Source organism: Hipposideros armiger, unplaced genomic scaffold, assembly GCF_001890085.2.
Source record: "Hipposideros armiger isolate ML-2016 unplaced genomic scaffold, ASM189008v1 scaffold_164, whole genome shotgun sequence".
Taxonomy (NCBI): Eukaryota; Metazoa; Chordata; class Mammalia; order Chiroptera; family Hipposideridae; genus Hipposideros; species Hipposideros armiger.
Genome location: NW_017731514.1, coordinates 81,643 through 102,834, shown reverse-complemented (window position 1 = coordinate 102,834; position 21,192 = coordinate 81,643). Strand labels below are relative to the sequence as shown.

The following is a 21,192-nucleotide window of genomic DNA, read 5'->3' as shown; positions in this document are numbered from 1 at the left end:
GAACCACAGACGGGGCGCTTACACAACAGAAATCTGTGCTCTCACAGCCTGGAGATCAGAATCCGAGATCAAGGTGTCTGCAGGGCTGGCTCCTCCTTAACTAATTACATGTTCAGCAACCCTAATTCTAAATAAGGTTACTTATTTAGAACCTGTGTTCCTGGGGGTTAGGTCTTCAGCAAATGAATTTGGGGGGAATAATTCGCACACATAACAGGGTGCCATGAGGGAAGAGGGTGGTGTGCAGAACCTCATTTGTCCCAGAGCCTGGCACAGAGTAGGTGCTCAGCAAATTCATCCCATCGTGCATCTCTGCCCCTCCCCCACTGGCCTCCCTGCACTCCTGCCTCAGGGCCTTTGCACTGGCTTCTCCTGAGCTATGGCACTCCTCCTCCTCCGAAAAGCCACACCACTGGCTCCTGCCTCACCCAAATCTGCCCAGCCGTCACCTACACAGGGAGGCCGCCCCCGACCACCCTGCCTAAAGCAGCTCCCACGTGACCCTCCGTGCCCCCCCCCCATATGCTTTGCTTTATTTCCCTCATAGTTCTTTTTCCTTATGGTAAAATACACATTATATAAAACTTACCATTTTAACTATTTTTAAGTCACAGTTCAGTGACATTAAGTACATTCACACTGTGCAACCATCACCACCATCTATCTCCAGAATTCTTTCCATTTTCCCAAACAGAAACCGTCCCCATGAAACACTGACCCCCCCCCATTTCCCGTCCCCCCCAGCCCCTGCTGACCACATTCTACTTTCTGTCCTGATGAATTTGTTCTAGGGACCTCAGATCAGTGGAATCACGCAGCATTTGTCCTTTTGTGACTGGTTTATTTCACTCAGCATAACGTTCTCAAGGTTCACCTATATCGTCGCAAGTGACAGGATTTCCTTCCTTTTTAAGGCTGAATCATATTCCGTGGTGTGTCTGGACCATACTTTGGTTCGCCCGTTCATCTGTGGATGGGCATCCGGGTGACTTCCACCTCTTGGCTCTGGTGAACGGTGCTGCTGTGAACATGGGTTGACAAGTATCTGAGTTCCTGCTTTCCATTCTTCTGGGTGTATCCCTAGGAGTCTCAGAGCGTTTTAAATATTCGTCTGTTTGTCTGTGTGCTGTCTGCCTTCCTCGCTAGAGTGCCCCTGGGGCAGGGGCAGTTAGTTCACTGCTGTTTCCCGAATGCCTGGAAGGCGCCTGGGCGATGCACACTTGTGGAGGAGTTCATGGAAGTCACTGTTAGTGACACAGCAGGGAGACGTGGGTCCTGCAAGCCCCTGGCGGTGCCGGAGGTCTCCTCAGATCCCCGCTCCCTGGCCAGCCAGCCCTTCTCATCCCCGTGTGCTCGCCCTGCCCACCGGCCTCACCCGCCCCACGGCCTTACCCGCCCCATGGTTATTTCTACCACCTGAGCCGCCCGCCCTCTTTTGATTAAGTCTCGTTTTTGCTGTGAAAAGAAAAGGAGGTGACAGTTGACTGGTGGGGGAAGGTCATTCATTCCAAAAAGGAAATTGGATGGTGCGTTTCCATCCTCCACAGCCCGGCCCCTGCTCCCAGCAAACTCGCTTCCCTGCCCACACCGCATCCCCTGCTGTGGGCAGCACAGCCAGTGACTGTCCCCGCCGCCAGGCAGCCCACACCCGGCCTTTCCCGGATCTCGTTAAACAGGCGGCTCTCGACGGATCGATGCAAGCCAAACGATGACCAGTTGTGGCCAGCAGTCCTTGAACGTGCTCACCCTCCTCTCGCTGCTGATTTCCGCAGGTAGAACCTCCATGGGTGCTGAGTGGGAAGGGGAGGTGTGGGGGGCAGGTAGCCCTTCCCCGGGTCAGTGCCAGCCCAGCCAGGGTTTTGGGTGTTCACAGGGGTTCCCCTGGTTCCCTGCCCCCTCGTGAGGAGCTATGGTTCGGTGCTGTGCAGTGAGACCTACTGTGTGCTGTACCCTACGCACCTGCCCCCAGAGCTCAGCTGAGAGATTCGGACATGGTGGGGTTAACGGTGGCTGCCAGCCAGCCCTGGGAAAGGACCTTACCGAGTTCCCTCCGCTACCCCTGCCAAAGTCAAAGTCAGGCGATGTCCTAGGCAACCCGTTGTATTGATGAGGAGACTGCAGCTTGGAGAGGGAGCTGACTAGCCTGAGACAACACAGCTAGTGAGGGGCTGGGATGTTAACCCCAGCAGCGTACCACGGGGGCCTCACCTCCCAACACCCACCAGCCTCCAGGGCCATCCCCATGACCCCAGCTGGGGCTGCAGATGGGCTCTTTCTCTCCTGTTTATGAAGATGGGCAGAAACCAAGTCCTCCAACCGCTCCAAACTAGACCTGGCAACCAAGAAGTCCACCCGAATCCCCACAGCAAGGGTGGCCCCGAGCAACCCGACGGCTCAGCCCTGGTCCCAGCAATGCACCTGCTCTCTGTCTGTCACTCTCTCTCTACCGCTCTCTCTCCCTGTCTCTCCTCTGTCTGTCTGTCTCTCCCTCTCTCTGTCTCTGTCTCTCAATCCCTGTTTCTCTTGGTGCCCCCTCAGGCCCTTGCTCATTTCTCGCCTCCAGCATGTCATTCCCCTAGGCCAGTGGGTTGGGTGCAGACCCACGCCCATGGGCTTCCCCTGCCGCGCTGCCCCCACACCGTGTTCAGCGCTTCTGATTCAGGTCTGCCGAGGGGCCCGAGAACCAGCGTTTCTGAACAGTGCCCAGAGGATGCGGACCTGGCAGGTCAGGGACCTCACTTTGAAACCGCTGCTCTGAGCCTCAGTTTTCTCCTCTGTATGATGGGAGTACATGAGGCTGACTGAGATGGTGCCTCCCCCGGGGGCATACTCAGGGACCTCTGCATCCCATAAAAGGGTCCTGTTTCCCACGGTCAAGGCTGAGAAGGGGACCTGGAACTTCCCTGACTCCTGAAATGCTGGGACCCTTCTCCTGGAGAGGTCATACCCATCCCGCCATCCCTGCAGGGGAGGGTGCTGGGCTTTGGGGCAGCGGCACAGGGTTTCATGAGGCCACCCAGGCCACCCACCAGCCAGCGTGGCCCCGCTGGGACTCCCCTCGGGCAGTTCGGGCGGCACGGTAGCTGTGTGGGCTGCATTCTAATCACCTCTCACCGAGACAGCTTTCAACTCACTGGAGGAGCTTGTGCAAAACCAGTGCCTTTGTGGTTGGAGAAATGTATTCAGCCAAGAGGCCCCTTTTCAGCGATACAAATTAGATACAGCGATCCCTTTTATGAAGATACTAATTAAGCCCGAGACAGCGCCTCCAGGTTTTTTTCCATTGTTATTTGTTCAGGCTTTCTCTCCTGTTTATCACCATCGGTGGGGCTGGTAAAGACCGTCCTGGGCTGGCATCAGCATTGATGGCTGAACAGGGGTCTCCCCCAAGGCCAGGGCAGTTGTCACTAGGAGGTGGGGGTGACCGGGACAGGCCCTTGGGGACCGCTGGGTCTAGGGCACTGCTTTAGGAGAAACCAAGGTACAAAGGGGATGCCTTTTCTCCACAAAGGGCACCTGGTTCTTGCACCCATGCTGCTCACCACCCAGGTCAGCCTGTGCTGTTCACAGCCCCTTCCCCCCAGTCCACACAGCAACAGAGGTTATTAAAGCCAGTGATGGAGACGTGGAGAGGGCTCCACATCCGGGCAGGCCTGGGAGGGAGTCCCACTCCACCACCACTTAGATCTCTGAGCCTCAATTTCTCCATCTGTAAAGTGGGATTGCAGACATGCCTGCTAGTGTAGCCAAGTGAATCAAATGAGACAGACAGAGCCTGTGAGATACATAGTAGGTGCACAGTTACGTAATGTTTCCTAGTTGAGTGCCTGCTGTGTGCAGAGCTCCAGGAGGCTTCAGACACACCTTGACCCTAAGGAGCCCCCAGTCTGGGGGGGACACAGTATAAGCAAGGCTGTGATCAAGGGAGGCCCGGAAGGTGATGGGAGACCAGAGAGGGCTTCCTGGCAGAGGTGAGGCTTGCACTGGACCCCCCCCCAAGCCCCCCTCCCCAGGGAGAGAAGAGGCAAGCGGGACCTTACAACACACCCACCAGACCCCGTCTCTGGCGCTTGTGGACTGGTGAGGGTGTTGGGCACCTGGGCTCGGTGAGGGGCTCTGCCGAGCCAGGTGACTCTGTTTTCCAGTCTTGTCCGCGCACTTCCGGGTCTGTGAGCCGTACACGGACCACAAAGGCCGCTACCACTTTGGCTTCCACTGCCCCCGGCTCTCTGACAACAAAACCTTCATCCTCTGCTGTCACCATAACAACACAGTTTTCAAATACTGCTGCAACGAGACCGAGTTCCAGGCGGTGATGCAGGCGAACCTCACGGCCGGCTCCGAGGGCTACATGCACAAGTAAGTGTCACCCTGGGGCCACAGCCCCGCTGCCAAGGCGGGGTGCTGGCCAGACACCCCAGCCCCCTGGGCAGCTGCTGGGCAACCACTGCAAGGATGGGTGGGCCCTGGAGCCTGGGAGAGTCTTCAGGCCACCAGATTTTCTGGCCTGTTCTGCCCTCTGAGCTTTAGCCTTCTCGTCTGAGAAATGGGCACAGGATGCCTACCTCTCAGGGCTGCTGCAAACGTTAAACAAGGTCAAGTATGCGGAACTTTGCAGGCAAAAAGGGCTTGGGCCTGGAACCTGTGGGACCCACGTTCCTTCCTTCATTATTTGTTCAACAAATATTGATTGACACTCTCGGCCAAGAGATTCATCCTAGATAGCACTTTCCTTCGGGTGATTAAAACACATGAGACCAGGGCCCTGAGGTGAGGGGCCCATGAGTGTAACAAAAGAGGCGTTTCCCAGCCGAAAAGCAGTGGGAATATGCTAAGGTCAAACAGCACGAATTTCTCTTATTTTGAGTGAAACTGAACATCTTTTCACATATTTGAGAGCTATTTGTATTTTTTTTTCTTCTGTAAGCTAACTGTTTATGTCCTTCGCCATTTTCCTGTTGAATTTTTTGGCCATTTTATTATTTATTTACATGAACTCTTTACATATGAAGGAAACATGATGCGTTACAAATATTTTCCCAGTGTGTCTTTGAATTTGTGACGCATTTTTCTCATGCTTAATTTTCAATTGATATATAATCAAATCGCATCGAATTTTGTTTTTCTTTTATGTCTTCTGGGGTTTGTAGCATACTGAAGAAAGGCTTTCCCTACTCTGAGATCATTAAAATTCCCTCTTTTTTTTTTTTACTTCTTTTATGTTTTAATTTTTTGTCTTCAAATCTTTGATCTGTCAGAAATTTATTTGGATGTAAATTTTGAGGTAAGAATTAAAAACAAAATTTTTTTCCACATGGATAGCCATCTGTCCCAACACTATCCACTGAATTGTCCATCTTTTCCCTGATATGAAATGCAAACTTATTATGTCCCATAATACACTAAATTTAACTATTAAAGTACTAAATACTGAGTATTAAGTATTAAATGGATTCATTGGTCTGCCTATCCATATGTTAGCATCTCACTACTACAGCTGTGGCTTTTAATATGTTTTAAAGTCTTCTTGGTCTATTCCCCCTGGTTCTTTTGTCATAGGAACTCTAGAATTAGCTTGTGTAGTGCCTCTGCCCCAAAAAAAAAAAAAAATTCAGTTAGTATTTTTTACTGAGATTGTGTTCATTTCATAAATTAATTCGAGGAGAATTAATTTATCCAAGAACACAGTATGTCTTTCCATTTGTTCAAATTTTCTCTCATAGTATTCTGGAGTTTTCTTTCTATACATATTATATATCTTTTGCATTTATCCCTACTTATTTCTTTTTATGTTGCTATTGGAAGGTCTGTAGCTACCTTACTGAAACTTCTTATCTTTGTAATGCTTTTTCAGTTGATTCTCTTAGATTTAATTACACCTTTTAATTTGTCATTTTAATTACACCTTGCAAACACTACCTCTTTCTCCCGCCTTCTAGTTTTTGTGCTTTACTTCTTTTTCTTGTCCAATCGTGTTGTCGAGTACCTCTAAAACAGCCTTTAAAATGGTCAGGTATTCTTATCGTCTTCCTAACTTTATTAGGGATGCTTCGTATATTTCCCCAATAAGCCTCAGGTTGATTTTTGGGGTGAATATATTTTTTTCATGATAAGGAAATATGCACTTGGAAGGCGTGTTTGTTGAGTGACTGTTGAAGGGACGAGTGGCACCCCTGGGAGGTGGTGAGGTGAAGGTCTCAGCCCCAGTCTCTCCGCCTGCTGTTGGGGCTTGAATGCTTTGCCACCATGCCGTGCCAACTTGGGGGAGGCTGCCTCTTTCCTTTGGTCAGGCCAGCGCCCCAGCCTTCCTTTCTCAAATGCACTGGTGACTATCTTCCCATCTGCTAAGGCCTTAGAATAATTCTGTATGTGAAGTCGTTTAGCAAACAAGGCCTGTCTGTCACAATGGCTGGAATGAGGCTGAATCTGACCCAAGTCTTTTATAAGACCAAAGGCTGATTCCCTGAGGGTGGAGGGTGGTGCCAGGACTGGGGTCAGGACCCCAAGTGTAGTTGCCGGCGGCAAGCCAGATGGAAGACAGAGGCTTGGCCAGACAGCCAGACGCTCCAAGGCTCTGGCAACTGGTGTCTGGGATCCTCGTTTCGAAGCCCCCAGATTTCTATAATCTGCACATTTGCACAGGATTTCACATGGAGCACTCCATCCTTTCAGCGCAGTGGGTCCTGGCTGCTGCTAGACCACAAAATAAAGGCCGTTCCTCGGGGAGTAACAGGAATACTGAAGATCAGAGGTTTAGCTCAGTTCTTATTCTTGAAGTTCAGACAGCATGACAGAGCTCTGGACTCAACTCTCTTCCTCCGAAGTCACCTGGCAGCCCATCCTTAGCCCACCTGACACCTGAGGAAGTGAGGCTTGGAGAGATTGAGTAACTTACCTGATCGAGGCAGCTGGCCGGTGGTGGAGCCGAGAGCCAGCCCAGGTCTGGAGGAGGCAGGTCTGAGTGGGAGAGGCTGAAAGCGGGGATCCTCCTCTGTGGAGGCTGCCTGAGCACCCCTGGCCCCACCCACTAGGCTCTGGTAGCACCTTGTCCCCAGCACCCCGGCTGTGACAACCAGCCATCTCCCGATGCTGCCAAATGTGGGTGCAGGATTGCCCCGCTCTGGAGGGAGAACTCCTCCCTTGTTCCCCACCGAGTGCCCCCCCCACCTCCACCTCCCTTCCCACAGACATGGATGGAGGCCCAGGGCGGAGTAGTGCCTGCCCAGCTGTGCAGTGAGCGCTGCTTGTCACCCAGGCCGTCCTGTCACAGTGCTCCTTGTGCCCCAGGAGGGAAGCGTGCGCTTGACCCCGTGCACCCGAAAGTTTTTAAGAAGGTGGGAGCCACATGACCCAGAGGAATGGGCATTTCCAGGCAGGGCCCCTGACAGCTGGAGTGTGGAGTGTGAGGGGAACCATGGGGAAAGGCAGCCGGGGCTGAATGGGGCGGGGGTGGGGGGCGCTTGGACTTGTTTCTAGGGGCGGCGAGGGGCTGGCCGTGAGGGCTTTAGGCTGGGTTTGTGCTCATGGATGGTGCACAGCACAAGGACCTAGGACACTGCAGAAGCCACGATGGTGACTGGGCAAGACTGGGGCCCTGCTGAATGGGGGGGAGGGGCAGTGTCACCTAGGAGACAACCAATCCAGAGCTCAGATCAGGCCCTGGACGCCCCCACCCAGCTACCTGAGCTCAGGGACCCTGAGGAGAAGGCCTAAGCCCAGAGCTGGACCAGGGCCTTGCACCCAGGGGGGCCTGTGGCAGAGGGGGAGACTGGACGACGAGCTGGGGGAGTGGGAGACAGGCTGATGTCCCGGAGCCTGCACAGGATGGGTCAGTGAACCGGGTCAGACAGGCCCATGAGGCTGGGAGGTCCTATGTGGCCCTGGGTGTGCGAGGGGACCAGGTAGAATCTACCTCTGGGACTGTCCTTCGCTTTGGGCTTCCGGATTGGTCTTCTCCTGGTGAGACACCTGTATTGTGTCATAAATCCTCACAGCTACTCTGAGAGGAAGAAAGAAGGGCCTGGGCCCAGGCTGGCGCTGTCACCTGTTCCAGCTGCAGTCAAGACCTGAGGGTCGCCGGGGCCCTTGTTCCGGCCACTGGGCTCTGCCACCCCTGCCCCCCATCCCCACCCCAGTGCACCTAGAAAGCCAGGACTTGTCTGATGCTGGAGATCTCAGCCAACAGGCCACATGTTCCAACACCCCAGACCCGTTAGCACCTGCCGGCAGCCTGTCTGTGTGAAACAAGGCAGCCATGACCCTGGCCAGGGCCTTACGAAGATGCACAGAGTCCATTAAATAGCAAAGACCTTCTGGGGCCACCCACCTCGCCCTCCCCGCCAGCGAATCAGCCAGGAGGCGGGATTTGTGATAGGGAAGAGGAAAGCGCTTCTGACGACTTCTTTATTTGTGTTTTTCTGGAGGGCAGAATGGTTCGTGTTGGCTCTGGCTGCCTGGCGGAAAGGCAGGCAGAATGAGGGGTGCAGCCCCGCCAAGCCTACCACCATGGCAATGGGCCACCTCCAGCCACACGGGCAGAGGAGCCCTTGGTGTTCAGGGCAAGTGTACTGCACACTTTCCCATGCCAAGTCCCGGGTGGGAAGCCGGCCACAGCAATCAGACCCGGAGCCGTGCACAAGCAGTGGGAGTGTCTGCCCTGGGCACGGGTGCGGGGAAGGGTCAGCAGTCAGCTCTCTCTGGGGACAGGGAACGTCTCCCTGGCAGAGGTGGTGTGGAGTGGAGTCTTGTGCCACACGTGGGTGTTCCCTTCACTAGACAGATGGGTTTCTGGGGACGGGTGTGTGGGAGAGGCTTCTAGGACTACGAAGAGTCCTCAAAGGCCTCTGAGGGTGAAGTGGATGATTCGTCCCTCTCCCCCCTGAAAGCTGTCCTTCCCAGTGCCCAGAAGTGTTTCAGCCACGCCGATGGCCAGCAAGTTGCAGTCGGCCAGGCCTGAGGACCCAGCGCCCTGGGTTTCCTCTACATGGGCACAGTCCTGCAAGCCTTACATCACCGTCCAGCCTGTTTCAGGCTCTGAGTCCAGCCCTTGAGTGGGCCAGAAGGTCCCGGATGTTCTTGTCAGTTGCCCAACCCTATCAAGTCCTGTCAGACGTAAAACCGACACAAATACTGGCAGCCTTGTACAGACTGAGAGGAAACACAGTCCATGGTGTTTCCTAATTTGAATACATTCCCCCAAGCCAGCGATGGGAGACAAATAAACATTTATGGGCACTTAGAGTAATAATGTGAGGGGCCTCACACCAACGCATTTCATCCACGTGGAGGTGTTATCTATAAAGAAGGTCCTGCTAGCCCCGTTACCCAGGACTGAGGATCAGAGAGGGTGAAAACTTGCCTATTAGTCACACAGCACACAAGTGGCAGAGCTGGGTTTGAGGCAGGTGTATCGGTCACCCAGGCTCAGTTATACTGACATAACAAGCAGCCCCAGATCCCTGGGGCTCAAGACACCAAGGCTTAGCTTTGGCTCACAGTCCACGTCCCTCTCAGGTCACCTGTGGCTGTTTTTATGCTGCATTTTGTGACCCAGGCTGATCAAGCAGTTCCCACCTGTGGTAGGATGTCCCCACAGCAGACAGAAAAGAGAGGTGGTGAAACCAAAGGGTGACCCCCACTCCGAGGCACCCATGACTCTTCGCTCATGTTTTCTTGGCCAAAGCACATCACACGGCCAGACCCGTTACCAGCAGGACAGGAAGAGGCACAGGACAGGTCCTGTGGGCAGGCCTGCATGAAGGGACAGTGAGTGTAGTGGACTCTACTTCAATGGCCCAAAGCCAAACAGCTGCCCCTGCTCCCCCATTCCCACGTGCTTCCCTTAGCCCCTGTGGTTGCTGCCATGGCAACCACTGAGGAGAAGCCTGATGCTTACGGCATATCTGTGGGGGCCCCAGGGGAGACTGCAGAGAGGGTGCTGGGAAAGCAGGGGGCTGGAGCTTCCTCTGTCCTGGTGGACATCCGCCCCAGGACCCCTGCCTCAGCAGGCCAGAGAGGGCGCTGGCCTCTGCTCCCTGGGAGCAATTCCACATCCTGATGTCTCCAGGCAAATCGAGCTTCCCCTTGAAATAAGGCTGTCAGTCATTCACACCTTAGCCTGAACAAGCCCCCGAGACTGCTGCCGCCCTCATGCAGGTGGTGGCCGGAGGTGCGGCTGTAGGAAGGAGTGAGGGCAGCCACGATACAGGTCACGCATTCCTCAAGCAGATACGAAGCCCCGAGCACCTGCCTATCCCTGCTCCGTGCTAGTGCTCGGGACATGCCCAGGCCTCCCCCTCGAGGGGCCACCAGTGAAGGGGAGGAAGGCATTCCAGGCAGAGGGTGAGCGAAAGTGAGCATCCCTGGCCTGGGCGCAGCCCTGGAAGGGGGCTGGAGGAGTCGGGGGGTTGGGGGAGGAATGGGGGGAGCAGCCCCCATCTAACTGCTGAGGCCAAGGCTGGGCTGGGGGTGAACCGAGCTGGGAAGATCCAGAGCCTGGAAACTGAGGCCAGGAGGGGTTTCACATCATCTCCTCCAGGCCCAGAGACATGCAGGGGTTCTTCCAGGCCACACAGCAAAGGAAGAACCAGCCTCCTGGCTCCAGGCCCGTGCTCCCCAGCGCCAGATAGGGCCTAGAGGGACCTGCTGCGGGGACCCAGGGCAGAGAGGGGCCCCATCTGGCGAGAGCTGGGTCGGGTCTCTCCCTGTGGGATGTGGGCAGAGAGGCTGGGCGCTGGCCGTGCATCTCAGTGGCGTGGCTTCTCTCCACCGCCCGCCAGCACACACCCACCTGAACAGATGCTCGCAGCAGGGAGCAGATGGAGGCAGCCTCTGAGTGATTAATAAATCGGTTCCTTCACACAACCACAGTCCCTGGTGAGCCCTGTTTGGAGCACAGCAGCCTGAGCTCCAGCGGCAAGCCCAGGGTGCAAGGGGAGGCTCCGACCTGGCCTGGACACGAGGATATACATGACCCAGCCAGCGTGGCCCCGGGGGGTGGGCCAAAGGAGGGGCTGGACTGTGCCGTGTAGGAGGGGCAGCATGTCTGGAGGGCTTCCTGGGGGAAGTGGTCTCCACGAGGGGCCAGTGGGAGTCAGGCAGGAGAGGAAGGAACTGGGGAAACAGAACAGGCTGCCCAGGCAGCAGGCACAGCTTGTGCAAAGGTCTGGTGTGGGAGCGAGCGAGGCACGTTGCTGGGTGAAGAGACAGCTTGGCCGGGGAGCCAGGCTTCACAGAGGGGCTGTGAGCATGTGCACTTAAAACCCTCCATCCTTTCTGCTTCTGGCTGGCGGAGCAGCCATTGGTGGGGGAATGTTGGGTGAAAGAGTAAGAAGAACCATGTCAGGGGCCCTGAGACGCCCATCAGCACACAGTCTGGTGGTGCCTGGGGAAGAGGACCTAGTGGGGGAGGGGATGGAGGGAGGGGCTGAAAGGCCTGACAGGTGGGACAGACAGGACCAGTGGCTGCTGCGGGGGGTGTGGGGAGGGCGGCCAAGCTGACACTGTTTCCTGGGGATCTGAGAGAGAGAGAAAAACGGAGCAGGATGGAAGGAAGCTGGCCCAAGGTTGGGGGGGCCCCCGGCTGTGTTCCACGCAGCACGTGGGGCTGTGGGGTGGCCCCGTGCAGATGCAGAGGGGCAGGGGTTTATGGTCTGGAACTTGGGTCAGTTTGTCCTAAGATGACAGACTTCCTGCATTTGCCCTGGGCCCAGTAAGGTGGGGAGGAGCTGGCAGTGTAGGGGGGCAGCAAGGGCACCCCAAGTGGTGGGAACAGCATAAGCCGAGGCCAGGAGGGTGGGCAAGCAGGGGCACCCACCAGAGACAGCTGGCCGGTCCAGAAGCAGCACCAATGTCGGATAGGGCATGAGGGTGAAGGTAGGGGCCACCCCATCCTGGGAGCCCCAAATGCCCAACTGAGAATTCCTTCCAAAGGGGAAAATTGGATGGCTTTGCAAGTTTTCGTGGTCTGGTCAAAGGTTTGACAGTGGGGACCCCCAGGATTGGGGTCCGCGGACTTGGGGTTCTGGGTGGGCGCTCAGGCGGGGATTCCAGGGGTCTGGGAAGAGGCAAGCGGGGCAGGCCGGGAGAGGGACAGGAGGGTGGGGGTGAGGAGCCGGAGCCAGGACTCCCCAGCCCGGCTCCCTGGGGCAGGTCGCTGTCCTCCCCTCTCAGTCGCGCTCTCTCTCTGCTTTTCCGCAGCAACTACACCGCCTTGTTGGGCGTGTGGATCTATGGCTTTTTCGTGCTGATACTGCTGGTCCTGGATCTTTTGTATTACTCGGCGATGAACTACGACATTTGCAAGGTTTACCTGGCACGGTGGGGCATCCATGGACGGTGGATGAAACAGGACCCCCGGCGGTGGGGGAACCCTGCCCGGGCCTCCCGGCCGGCGCAGCCAACCCCGCAGCCCCAGCCTCCCCCGGGTCCCCTGCCGCAAGCCCCCCAGGCTGTGCACACACTGCAGGGAGAAACCCACAGCCCACCGCTGGTGACCTTCCAGAGTTCATCTGCCTGGTGAGTGACTGCGATCGGGGGCCCAGACCTCCCTGGGTCACTTGTCTTTGACAAGCTTGGAAGATAGCAGATCAATGGTGTTTGGCTGGTCAATGACCTGATTATTTGCCAAAAAGGATTTAAAGTTGCCAGTGGTTACATGTGCCTGGACAGGAAGGTCAAAATGAGAGGTGGAAACAGAGCTTGGAAGCAAAGCTTGCGAGTTTGTTGCACTTAGAGCCTGGTACCAGAGTAATTGTCACTGAGCATTAAACAGAGTTGTGAGTTTCCTGGCTGCCGCGGCAAAAGGGGAAATTAGATCGCTTTCCAAGTTTTCATGGTCTGGTCCAAGGAAACAAGACAGCCTTTCAGGGGCTCGGGGAGAAGTTCTTTTCAGAATGAAGTTAGAAAATGAGCATATTACTGGGTTCCGTCGTGAGCATATGCAAAGCAACAGAGAGCATCTGAGGTGACACGACACAGGCAGGCTGCTCAGTGACAGGGGAGAGAAGGAAGCCAGCAAGGGAGGTGGGATCTCAGGGGGTTGTAGGGTGGCTGCTCCAGCAGAGCCTTGCTGCCCTGCCCAGGGGGCCGGTTCCAACCTGGCCTCCTCTGCTGGGACTGTCATGTCTGCCCAGTCCCAGTCTGGGGGAGGTGGGGAATGACTTAACCTGGGGGGGTCCCTGGGCCGTGCAGAGTCAGAGGGTGAGAGGAGAGTTGGTGCATTTTGGAGCGGGAACCCACTGTGCCACCGGCCAGCACCAAGGGCAGGAGCCAGGCTCTGGCAGGAGCCAGGCTGAGAGCAGGTGCTCTCAAGGGGTGGGGTGAGGGGTTCCATCGCTCTGTGGGGGCTGAGCTGCAGCCATGGGAGCATCATTCCAGGACATCACTGAGCCTGGGCTGCAAGATTGAAATGCAAAAACCTGTAACCCAGTGGAAACTGCCAAGTCCATGAGCTTTGCAGGCAGCCCGACCTGGGTTCAAGGCCCAGCTCTGCTGTTTACCAGCTCGCAATTTCAGGGGCGACTTCACCCCTCCCAACTTTCCAATCCCTGGGAAGGAGTGGAGAGTAAGGACATACCCCCCTCCCCCCACCCCTGCTTGTCTTGAGGATTAAACACCCAGCACATAGTAGGTGCTGAGTTTACAGTTGCTACGTCCTTGCAGGAGATGCAACCAAGCTAGTTAATGATCATTTAAATAGCTAATGGGTAGTGACTTCTTCAATAATGAATGGCTTAAATAATTAATAAGGTACACTTAAATCAGCTTGTGCTTATTGATCGAATAATTGCCCCATCTATCATGCAGGAGACAAGGGCCCAGGCTTTGTTCAGCAAAGTTTGACACATCTCGACTGAGCAGGTCCTCTGGGTGCGGGGAGGCGGTGGCCTGGGGATGGAGAGGTGATGGGTGGGGAAGAGGCTGGTCTCCCCCTTGAGGAGTGGGGAGCAGAGGCACAGCCCACCCAAAGCTATAGACAATGGAACGTCTGTTGTCCCAGCCCCGATGGTGGGGTTTCCTGAAATGTGGGTCTCTTGCAGCAGACACACTGGGGTGTTTGTCAAAATAATTGCCTCAGTCTCATCCAGAGCCCACTGACCAGGAGCCTCTGAGGGTGTCGCCTATAGGCACTGCAGTTCCAGAACCCCTGGAAAACATTACCAGCAGCCAAGTTTTTTGAAAACTGAGACTCTACCATTTAAAGGACGGTGTCCTCCCCCTTCTGGCGGGCGTGTCCCACGTCCCGAGTCACAGTCTCTGGCTGGATGGTTCTGTCTGCTCCTTGTCAGTTCCCTCTGCCTGTCACCTAGTCTCCCCTTTCCACCTTGCACACATTATGCACCTGCTGTGTGCAGGCGCTGTGCTGCGCAATCCTGATGGAGTTCAAGGACACCAGCTGTGGAGGGGGAGGAGCTTGCCGAGCCTGTTGGGTTTGTGTCATGTCCAAGTTCGTGGTATAGGATGAGAGACTGGGCTTGTGGTCATGGGCTGTGCCCTGTGAATGGGGAGACATTTAACTTTGGATCTCATAGCCTCTTCCTGTCCCTCCTGGTTCTCATAGACTTGTATGTGGACTCAGAATGGTGTTTCCATAATCATATGGGTGTTCATTCAAAAATGATTGTCAGAAACCTACAGGGACGTGATGCCGGATAAGGGATTCACGCAGTTCCTTCCAAGTCCCATTCTGTCCTTGACATGGAGGTGTGACCTTGAGTGAGGAAATTCCTGCTTGGACTTCTGTTTTGCCAACATTGGGGAGAGGGGGTGGACTTGGAGAGGCAAGCAGACCTGCACCTCGCTGGACCTCCTGGTGGGCGCCCATGGTTCCAGCAACACTTATTGAGCACTTGCTGTGTCAATACCACCCCATGGGCTAGGTGCCAGCGGAGAGGTGGGGTAGCTTTCCCGAAGTCACCGACAGATCGAGCAGTCCAGCTCCTGAACCCCTGCGCCTGCCGCTTGCTCTGGGCTCCCTGTCCTCTGTGCCACAGGCGTCCCTACCCTTCCCGTGTAAGGCTGCAGAAAGGGCACCAGGGTGTGGGTGCCCATCTTCCTTTAAATTGTTCAGCTTGGCTCAAGTTTCCCAAGCAGCCCCCACCCCTAGCTCTGTGCTGGGTGCTGGGACACCAGACAAGGGGGCACACAAAGACGCCACAGAATGACGTGATCCGACCTGAGGTGGCACAGGTAGAAAGGAGGCAGGCAGGGCAGAGCTGAGCAAGTCTGAGGTTCAGTAAGACTTGCCTTGCCCACCAGTAGGGAGGTAGGGTCTCAGGTGTCCTGGACAGAGGTGCCCCAGCCAAGGCTTATGGAGGTCTGCTGCCACGTGGCGGGTGTGGTCACGTCCATGTCATCAAGTGTCACGGGGGGTGTGGCTGGTGCAGGGGTGGGCTGTAATCAGTGTTTCTCCCAGAACAAGAGCTAGAGTCTATGCTGCTTCATTTCCAAATCGTCACCCTGGGTCCTCCAAACACCCACGTTCCAGCAGGGGTGATCACTTCCCCGGCATGGCCAAGGTGCGTCCCCCTTGAGCGCAGATCCCATCAGCTACTTCTCTGCTTGTTCACCTCTAGGGACCCCCACGCCCCCACTCTGGCCCAACACCCCCCACTCAGCTCTCTTGTCACCAGCAGGAGCGGCCTCCTTACTCCTTCCTGCCCAGATGGCTAAGCCCTCTTCTCCTGCAACCTGATGTGGGCCCTCCTTCCGCCGAACCTCTGGGCCTCCCCGGGGACACTTGGTTCACAGCTGTCTGTGACCTGGCTTGATCGCCCTTCTGCCCTCCCTGCTCGGCAGGCCTCTCCCCACAGCGGGGACCGCTCACAGTCCTCCCAGGTCACAGAGTCCTGCCACCAGCACTGGGCCTGACCTCCGGCTGCCGGACTTCTGACCAAAACCTGCCTTGACTCCTGGCCCCTCATGGCCCGGCTCCCGTGTGGCGTCATAGCCAGCACTGGGCAGCCAGGCAGTCACCATGAGCACGTCGCAGCCCGATGGTCACGTCGGGAAATGCCACAGCACGTGCGCAAGGCCAGGAAGCTCAGTGCTCAGCAGGCGACCCGAAAGACTCCTCTTCCCTCTGTCCCTTTCAGGAGCCTCCTGCCGATGGCAGCTGGTCCCTAAGTGTCCCCTCTCGCTCTCACTGTCGACTTCCGTCTCTAGAACTCTTCAGCTCTGGTCTTGGCCTACGCCCCACTTTGTCTTCACAGAGGAAGCAGGAGCCTGAGAAAAGACCACGGTGACCCTTGAAATCATGTGACGTTTGTGGATTTCATGTCCCCTAAGGGAGCACCATACCCTCTGCTCTGACGTTCGGGGCCTTTCTCAGCCTTGTCAAGAACACCCTCCGGCTTCTCACAGAGCTTGTTCGTGCCTCCCCGGCCTCAGAACCTCCTTCCTGACAAAGCTCAGGCCGCGCTGTCTTCTTGCCTTTGTGGCCTGAGTCCTTAGTGTCTGGTTTCTGCAGGGAGGACACCAGCCAACAGCGAGACGTTCCAGACAAAAAGGGGAGAAGACCAAATATCTTCTTTCCTTGGCATCATGTTTAATACCAAGGAGGCCTCCAGATTGGAATTCAGGAGACAGGGGATGTCCCAGGTCGGGCCGGAGTTTCAAATCCTTGTGGCTTCCAGCTGGAACAGGAAATGCTGGGCCTGTCCCCTCTAATTCCTGTCCTTCCCAGCTCGGGCCTGGCCTCTTCCCACCCTACACGGAAGGCCCAAGCCCCGCCTTCACCAGCTCTGTTTTCATCTTGTTCCCATTGTGTTGGTGAAAACCCAACAGGATGTTTGCTCACTGTCGCTGCTCCATGACCAGGGAGTACCGTGGGGGCGGGCGTGACAGAAAGGCCCAGAACCAGATGCCTCACCTGCTGTGTGTCCTCAGAGGAGTTGCTGGCCCTCTCTGAGTCTCAGCACCTCCCTCGGACAATGCTGATGTGAGGTGAAGGAGAGCACACAGACGTGTCTGGCCTGGTGCCGAGCACACAGTCGGGTGGAAGGGAACCTGGATTTTTCCCAGGGGAAAATCCCCTCTGCCCCTCAACCATCTACCCCTGGGGAGGGCAGGCAAGGATGCTCACAGAACCGGACTTCTCAGTGAAGAAGAGCAGGAGACTTGGCCCCAGGAGGAATGCTTGGGGTTAGTGCTGGGGAGCAAATTCTAATTAATAGCCAACCCTTGAACATAGGTGCAGCCGGGTGCTGTGCCGAGCACTCAGATGGGGTGCCTATGAATATAAGGATGGGGGTTCTGTCTGCTTGGTGCAATGCCTCATCCCCAGGTGTCAAACACTTATTTGACGAGTCCCCATTTTACAGATGATGAAACTGAGGCACAGAGAGGTTAGGTGATTGGTCCAGGTCCTTCAGCTGGTCACCAGCAGACCCAGCACTTGAACACAGGCACTCTGCTCCAGCCAGCTTGGAGGACTGCTCGGCTGTCAGGGCTGGGTCTGCAGCCTGTCCCCTCAGCCAGGGAGCTGGATGGGAGAAGGCAGGCAGGAGCCAGGAAGCAGAGCCCAAGGGCCTCTGGAGGCCGCTGAAGCCTTGGGCAGGAACCTGACCAGAGGGCAGAGGGCAGAGGGAGGGGCAGGTTCAGGGGCTGGAGAAGGATGGGGTGTGGGGCCCAATCCTGGTCCAGAGAGGAGCAGGCCCCCGATACCCCCCACGCCTGTCCTGGGCCAGGCCCTGAGCCCGGCGCCTAGACACACGGTTGGGCTGACTCGGGTGCACACGGTGGCAGTGAGCCATCAGCTACCGTGATGAGAGGGAGCCTAGGGGACGCCTGCCCAGCCTGGGCATCAGGGAGCACTTCCTGGAGGAAGTGACAGCTGGAACGATCTTCAAGGATGAGTAGGAGTTAAAGGTGTGGTGTTGTGGGTAGTCGGAGCAGCATGCGTGAGGGTCAGACCACGGGGTCTCCCCAGGAAGCAGCTAACCAGGGACAGAGTGCATCTGAGGGTTCTTTTCCTGATAGAATAATCAGATTTTCTTTCTGTAAAACCCTCTTCACTGATAATATTCCACGAGAGGCCAGAAATGCCCCCAGAAAGTCCCCTGGGGTTCAGGGCCTTCTCTCTCTCTGCTCTTTCCCTGCCCCGGGGGCCACCGTCAGCCTAACAGAGACCCCAACCCAGCCCTCGAAGGAAGCAGGCTGGGTGCTTAGGACACAGCGGCCCCCAGGGTCTGGAGGAAAGGACCAGGCCACCTCCAAAGTGACTGGGGTCTATACTGGTGGATTTTCCTACTTGATTTACTCGATTTACCAACGAGGAAACTGTGATGTTAGAGCAGAGAGGAAACCCCGGGCAGTCCAGGGTTCGAATCCCACAGCTGCCTCCTGAGCCATGTGACCCAGACAGGTCCTGCCACATCTCCACCCCTCCCTGCCCGGAAGGCCCAGGAGTTGGCAGCAGGGGGCACTGGGCTGCCAGAACAGGCCCGGAGCCCAGAGCCAGAGCACAGCAGTCCTTCTTGCTAGTCTTAATTATTCTCCCTCTGCTTTACCTACTTCCTTCCCTCCGCCCTCCACCAAGGAGCAGTCAGTTTCCTTTTTTCTTATACCTCATTTTTCATCATAAAAGTGCCCGTGCTCACTGAGAACACGGGGAGAGTGGACCCAAATGGCCTCAGCACCGAATGCAGCCCGCTGTCCCCTGCAGCCATCTCTGTCCTCAGCACATTGTTTCACTTTATAGTCATTGCCGCCCGCACATAAAATGGTGTGTCTCAGGTTTTTAATTCAACATGATGTCCTGGCGAGCTTCCTGCATAATTGAGGAGTTTTTATAGCCACTGCTTTAATGGCTGCGTTAATTGTCCACCGAGAGATTGTGGTCCGTAACTCGGTGGCCCAGTTCCCTGTCTCGGGCCACCTGGGGAGGCGTGTGGTTTCCCACCTGCAATGGTTCTCCTTCCATCTCTCAGAGCATCGCTGTAACTCATGCCCTGGGTTCATTGGCCTCCAGGACGAGAGGGTTTCCAGATGTTGGCATTGAACCCCCCCCCCACCCACATCCCTGCCCAGGAGAGGGCCGCCCGGTGACCCAGGGCTCACTTCCTCCGGAAGCCAAGCACTTACGTTTGCACAACTCCATCTGTTACGAAGCACTGCTTTTTACAGGCAGGAAGCAGAGTGGTGAGGTGCAAAGTCTCCTGGAGGCTGACAGACCTGGGTTCAAATCTTGATCCCCGTTTTTTCATAGCTGGAGGACTTCCAGCAAGTGGTGTAGCCACACTCTCCTCAACTGGAAGGCGGGTGGTGGGCCCTGCTGCCTGGCTAAATGAGACGAGGTGTGAGAAGACCCTGGCACGTAGAAACTGCTCTACAAATGTCCTGCATTTGTCCCTGGCATCGCATCAGGGGGTGGCAGGCATTCTGTGATGCTGAAGACAGCAGTCAGCTGTCCCCGGGGTCCACAGCCCTCTGGGCTGAGTACCAGCTGGCCGGGGAGCAGTGAACACACTAAAAGGGTTTCAGTGGATGAATAGGAGTTTTCTGGAAGTGGAGAAAGGGCAATCTAGGCAGAGAGCAGCTCGGGCAAAGTCTCAGAGGATGGAAAGGGCAGAAGAGAAGTGGGGAGCACTGGGGAGCCCAAGGTCCTGGCCACCACCCCCTCGTGATTCCTGGTCCCTCACTGGCCACTCCCTTCTCCGTCACCTTCCCTGTTCTGTCCTCATCTCTCTGACCTGAGACACCAGAATCCCGAACCCCTTCTCTCCATCTCCACCCAGCCCTGGAAACCCCACCTGACCCCCACAGCTCCAGTCTTGTCCACCTGCCCCTGACTCCCAGGCCTGTCTCCACTGCAGTCTCCACTGACTCCAGACTCGTCTGTACAAACCTCCAGTCCTCACAGGCAGCTCCTTCTGGGGGTTCGGTAGACACCGCAAACCAGCACATCCAGGGTTCCCGGCCCCTCCCACTGTCTCCTCAGGACAATTTTGGAGCCAACCTGTCTCCCCCATCTTTCTCATTTCACACATCGTGTCACAATACCTGGAAAATGAACCGAGAATCTGCCCTCTGCTCCCCTCTACTGAGACCAACCATTCTGGTCCATCGTCTCACCCAGATTGGGGCAACGCCTCCTAAATCTCTCCTCGCTTCTGTCCTTTGCCCCGCCCCCCCCAATTGGCAGCAGAGCTATCCTTTTAAAATATAAATCAAAGCCCAGCCAATGACGTCCCTTCCTACTAGGAGATGAACCGAAAATCCTTCCATTGGCACGAACCATGATCTCATACTCTCCCTGGTCCCTCTGTCTTCATCTCCCCACTGGCTCCAACCACACCAGCCTCCCTGCTGCTCCCAGAGCCCAACAAGCTCCTCCCACCTCAGGGCCTTTGCACCTGACAATCCCTCTGCCTAATGCTCTCCTCCAGATACCTGGGAGGCTTCCTCCCTCTCTCCCTCCCTCTCACTAGGTGCCTGCTCAGCTATCACCTGATCAGACAGGCCTTCCCCAGAGCGCCCCCACCCCACCCGCCATCCCTCTCTACTCCTCTCATGCTCTCTGAGTTTCCTCGTGGTGATCACCACCTGCCACTCTGTTTGTTTTGTTGGCCGCTGTCTGTCTCCACCATTGTAAGGAACCCCAGGAGAGTCGGGATTGGTTTGTCTTGAGCTCAGCCACACCCCCAGCACCTAGCAGTAGGTGCTCAATAAATGTGTGGGCGAATGCCCAGTGCCTGACACATAGTAGGCCTCTAGTAAGTGTCAGGTCAATGAGTGAAATGCATTATTATCGTTAATGGTAGTATCGCCCCTTTATTGAGGAACTACTGCCATTTAATGTCCCCAACAGCACTGTAGCTTGGTCCTCCTGAGCCCCTTGTATGGAGGAGGAAACTGAGGCTCAGAGCATTAGCGACTTTGCCCAGAGCTGCACGGCGGCTGAGCTGGGATTCACACGCAGGTCTGGCTGACTCCAGAGCCCACATCCTCACAGTGGGAAGCAGCAGCGTGTCTGCCTGTACATCTCCTGTGAGATCTAAACCCTGAGATGGTGTTTACAAAGCACCTGGCCCCGTGCTGGGCCCGATGATGGGGTTCCCTGTGCAAGTCAGGTCCTCCCCACCCCTGGGATGGGACCCCAAGGAGCCCCCAGGCACATGAGGTCTGGGGTTCATCAAGCCCTCTCCAGCCTGGGCCCAGTATCAACCCAAAACTCGGTGTGAGTTCCAACCC

The 21,192-nt window shown here is 56.1% G+C and overlaps 1 protein-coding gene across 4 annotated transcripts in view; it reads left to right on the top strand.

The window, feature by feature from the left end:
• SHISAL1 (shisa like 1) overlaps nt 1–21,192 on the top strand; it is a 77,819-nt gene that overhangs the window by 26,124 nt on the left and 30,503 nt on the right. For 2 of the 4 annotated variants that reach the window (XM_019651688.1, XM_019651691.1), the window contains exons 2-4: nt 1,677–1,772; nt 4,146–4,359; nt 12,199–12,516. In XM_019651688.1, the coding sequence (XP_019507233.1) occupies nt 1,709–1,772; nt 4,146–4,359; nt 12,199–12,516 (596 nt within the window). In that variant the 5' untranslated portion in view covers nt 1,677–1,708. Of the gene's footprint in view, nt 1–939; nt 1,075–1,486; nt 1,527–1,676; nt 1,773–4,145; nt 4,360–12,198; nt 12,517–21,192 lie in introns of those variants that run through there. The other 2 variants (XM_019651689.1, XM_019651690.1) reach the window with 2 other exon arrangements.